Consider the following 4,802-nt stretch of genomic DNA (forward strand, 5'->3'; position numbering starts at 1 on the left):
AGGGGAATAGTAATAATAGAAACAACATATCTCGGCATCTTAAAGGCCTCCCAGATGTCTCACCCTAATGAAGCTTGTTACACGGTTTGTGGTTCAAAAGGACCTAGTCCGTAAGAGAATGATCATATAGCAGGATCTGTGACAGAATGGTGACTGAAGAATTCAGGTGGGAGACGTTGGCATTCGAGGTGCGGAACCGTGGCCTGTGCGAATGAGAATCAGGTCCTCCTATAAATTGTCTTCCAGCACAGATGGTGGGGTACGCACTCAGGTGGACACAAAGAAAAGGAGAAGCGAATAATTTGTTGACAAAAGAATTGTTACATGGTAGTATAACCCAACTATGGGACAACAACCAAAAGCACCACAAGCCGGCCCAAACGGAAATGGCCAAAAAGACTTGGGACACTTGATGGACTATGTTACAACTCAAATGCACCATCAGCCTGAATGGAAGAGCTTCTCAGTTATCATGGCATGCGCAACACCCTCCACAGGAAGCAGGACGGAAGGGAACACAATGTACAGAGGGGCACTTGCCTGACGGCCATGTATTACAAAAGGAAAGACTAACTGTAATCAAAATTGCATGTGCCTCCTAGGCATTATGATTGACCCTAGGCAGGAAGAGGGCTTCACAAAGCCATCCAGAGGAACTAGGTGGCGTCCCATGACTTCCCAGGAGAGCGGCCGCTTGCATTTACGGATCGCAGATTCTCTCCTTGATTAAAAAAAGCGCCAAGGTCTACACCTGGTCCAAGTGATGTGATACTAGCCAAATCTCGTTGAGACAGAGTCCGTCCCATCCCTCCACCAACAGCTGTCATCCCTGAAGCTCCTCCTACCCCCAAGAAATCACGAGTAAACCTGTCACTACCATCATTCTCCCCTCTGGAGGAACCACCAAGACCTGGCAACAGAGAGGAAGGACCCATGCCTTGCAACACTCCTGGACCTCCAGTGAACGTACTATTAGCAAGACCTTCACTAGGAGATATGCGCTGGGTACTGGGTGGCAGCATTCCTCCCATACTCGTAGAGCTAGGGCCAAACATAGAAGGCATACTACTTAATGGTCCTCCGAACAGTCCAGCACCTCCAGACAAAGAATTCATTAAGTCTTGCACGTTAGTGGAACTATCAGACAGTCTTCCTTGACCTCCTCCAAAACTGTTGCTCTGCCCTAACGACGAGCCACCCAATCCCTGCGAAACATTTTGTAAATCACCCGGTCGCCTTATTAGAGCATGGTTTACCATGTTATTAAGTAGAAGATCACCTGTCCTCCCCTGCTGCTGTTGTGGCTGGGGTTGTGACTGCGACTGTTGCTGCTGCGGCTGCGGATGCGACTGTTGTGACTGCTGCTGCTGTTGCTCTTGACGATGACCTTGCCATATGCCCAAAGAGTTTGAATCTGCACCTCCTAACCCAAATCCTCGCAAAAGAGAGGAGTTGCTGGCGGTTGCTCCCATTTGAGCAGCTTTCTGCAGCAGAGCAGTTGCAGACATCTGAGCAGAAGCAGTGTGCTGCTGCTGTTGCTGCTGAGCTTTGAAAAGTGGCGACACCGAGGAAAGATTACCACCACTGTTGGTGTTCCCAGAAGAGGAGTTGCTCGTTAATCCAGCGGAGGAAGTTGGGGACATCCCTGCGGCAGTTAACCCTCTCTCCATACGAGAGGCACCTCCAGTAAAATCTGAGAATCCTGATATACCCATTCCAGCAGTAGCTCCACTTTGAGATGGACTGGATCCTTGGAATCCTTGCAGTCCGTTTCCAGATGCAAACAGATGAGCAAGCAAGCTTCCGGAGGGTGTCAAGGGAAGCTGACCACTTGAAGGTCGGGGTGCCTGTGGCACATCATAGTCAAGTGGGTTCAAAATTCCGGGCAGGTCAGCACCACCCTGCATCCCTTTCTGAGCCTGCAGTAGGAACGAGGAATTGCCATCCGACCCTGACAATAGCTGATGCATCTGCTGCTGGTTGCCGGGAGGACCTGGATCAGGTCCCAACCAGAGCGATAAACCAGTGCCAGCCCTTGGGACAGAACCAGAGCCGCCGGGGGCTCCACACCAACGAGGTAGCTCACTAAGGCCACCCAAACCCGCCATAGATGGCGGCAAACCGCCAGATCTAGATGCTAATGGAACCACAGAAGCCAGAGGATCCCCACTCACAGGACCCACATTATTGCCGTGCGGAGGAGAGGAAGGGGCACCCACGACTGACATGGATGACGAACCTGGGCCCGTGAGTCCATCAGGTTGTCCACCACCTTGCTTCCCTGCTGATACTCGGGCACTCTCCTCTGCCAGAGCATCGCAGAATGCTCGGTGAGTAATAAAACTGTCACGCCTGTAAAGTTATCAGAATTCCAACATCAGTTTTATCACACGTAAACATGAATTTAGAGATGCACATCATCAACAGAAACACAGTGCAACATTTAGCTTGACGGTTACAGCAGCTTCCGCGAGACGCAACTGACCTAAAAATGGTTTACCTTACGATCTTGTGTAAGATATACCCTTGGACTGCGAAGGACCAAAGAGAAGGAACTGACCTGGAAAATAAGGTACCACAATCGCAGCGGTACTCTCGAGTACCACACGTCTTAGAGTGGGCCTTCCAGTCGGATTGAACAGCGTATCTCTTAGAGCACTTGTCACACTTCCACTTCTTCTCACCGTGCTTTCGGCAAAAGTGTTTTTTAATACCAGTCAAGTCGCCCAGAGCACGCGACGGGTCGTGATGCACACAAGAGGGCTCAGGGCAAATATAGACGCGCTTGCGAACCTCCTTGCTGGTCCGTTGCCGCAGCTTCCACGGCAAGTTGTGGCCGCGCCGATGTAACTGCAAGTTTTGGTCGCGCTGAAAACCCTTGTTACAAATTTCGCACACGAATCGATTCGTGGCCATCAATGTTTTTGGTGACAACGCGATCACCTCGGCTTCCGGGTCTGCGTATTCAAATCATCCAGTACGGTTGCCAGATTGAACTCATCACTCCACAAACTTTACACAAGATCCAAGCTCACGACTTTCAGAATCTTATGACCAAAAATTTTTAAAAAAATCGAATGACAAGCTCTGCCATTCGTCCTCCAACGCGTTGTGTTTGGTAGGAGAAAAAAGGAAAAAGGAAACAAATGCAAAGAACGAAAAAAAACAAAACAAAACAAAAGGCAAGAACAGTTAGCTTCTAGCGTACTGAAGTATCATAGACTATTAACTGCGCTAATTTGATTTAGTCACAAACATTAGTTCGATTGATCAGCAAAAAAGATCCTACTAGCAAAATGAAGCATGAACTTTGTCGACAGCTATGCGCAATCAACAAGTACTCCACCAAAGAATAGAAGCATGAAATCCAGTAGACCAGCTGGAGGTCACGTGCACGTGACGATATATTAATACAAGACGGTACAAGGTCGACTCGTGGCAGGAGGGACGGTGTCAGCTACAGTGCCAAGTGAATGTTTGCGAACGACAACTCAAATAGAATGGCGGATAGAGACGTCGGAGGCATCAAATAGAATGGCGATAGAAACGTTTAGATGCTGGAAAGTGAGTAGAAATGTGATGATATTCACACAGAACAGCAGTGAAAAATCCAAAGCTACTTCCGTGCCTCGAGAAGCGCGAATGAGAACCGTAAGCGGTGGCAGTACCCTAGGATGAAGCGGGGAGAGAAAGCGCACCTGGAGTGCCCGGCAGATTTCGTTTGCGTTTCACAGGTACACCGAGAGGCTGACCACTGGACACCGTAACGGTGGTGGTAGTGGGGGTGGCCGGGGTGGACGGTGTCGGCGGCATCCCAGGATTGGTGCCATCAGCATGGTTGCCCGAAGACACACTAGCCTCGCCAGCTGATGCGCTGGTTAAGTTGGACAATGTCATTTCCTCTTCTACTTGTTTCGTCTTCACTATAGCAGGGAGGAGCCCAGTGGGAGTGCGGGAGGCGTCTAGCGTCCCAGAAGGGAGGGCTACGGGAGATGCACCAAGGCCGCTACTGGTAACAGCTGAGAATATCGAACCTGAGCTGCCGTATGTGTCCACCTTTCGCGCATCATGTTCCACGCTGCCCGCGCCCAGGATTAACGATCCTCCTGCACACGAGAGCGCCGTTGCAACAAACCTCGAGAGCAATTCCTCCACTCACCAGCTCACCCTGTGGTTCCCGTTCACTACCTTTCTATGAGCCCTGACTGCCACGGCAGAGGCAAATTGCATCGTCGTCCGCGCCTCTACACGAGATTTCCTACTCCACCACCTGCAACCGCCGCCCGAACTGCCACGGAAGAACGCTGCTACTACTCCTACTTCTTCGTCCGCCCCTAGTGACACAAGCCACAGGACGGGACCGCGGCCCCTGCCACCATATGACGATTCATCTCCTCCGCCCCCTTCGTCCATGCCTGTGCCTGCGCCGTATGCAAGCCAACCCCTGCGCACAGCACCCTGTGCCTCATTCTCAAGACCACCCCGCCCAGCCAAACCAAGCGGGGGATGAGAAAAAAAGAGCGACGGGATGAATCTACCACAATGACGATGCCGTGGTCACTCACTAGATTACAGCGGACGAGAGGGAAGAAAGAAGAGAGGGAAGAAGCAGGGGAATGGAAAGCTCCAAAAACAGGCTTTCAACGATGACGACAAACGGATGCGCAAGAGCAGGGCCCAACCCCACCCGACCCGATGCGAAACGAGATGAGACGAGATGAAGAGAAAGGAAGTAAGTAACGAAGGAAAGGAAAGCGGAAGGGCATGAATGAAGACAGTGAAGTGCCAGACGAGGGGAGACG

General features: G+C 51.0%; 1 protein-coding gene across 2 annotated transcripts; it reads right to left on the reverse strand.

The window, feature by feature from the left end:
• Window positions 1–284: 284 nt before the first annotated feature.
• LOC112277461 (uncharacterized) lies at window positions 285–3,897 on the reverse strand. Of its 2 annotated transcripts, XM_090247152.1 has the most exons (4): window positions 3,699–3,897; window positions 2,561–2,957; window positions 1,280–2,352; window positions 285–841 (listed from the first exon to the last, which is right to left on the reverse strand). In XM_090247152.1, the coding sequence occupies exons 1-4, from the start codon at window positions 3,895–3,897 to the stop codon at window positions 657–659; spliced, it is 1,854 nt and encodes a 617-aa protein (XP_090103278.1). In that variant the 3' UTR covers window positions 285–656. The 2 variants fall into 2 exon arrangements, with proteins under 2 accessions (XP_090103278.1, XP_024365599.3); XM_024509831.3 differs by having other exon boundaries at window positions 285–2,352.
• Window positions 3,898–4,802: the final 905 nt, after the last annotated feature.

This window comes from Physcomitrium patens, chromosome 2, assembly GCF_059467195.1.
Source record: "Physcomitrium patens ecotype Gransden chromosome 2, ASM5946719v1, whole genome shotgun sequence".
NCBI lineage: Eukaryota > Viridiplantae > Streptophyta > Bryopsida > Funariales > Funariaceae > Physcomitrium > Physcomitrium patens.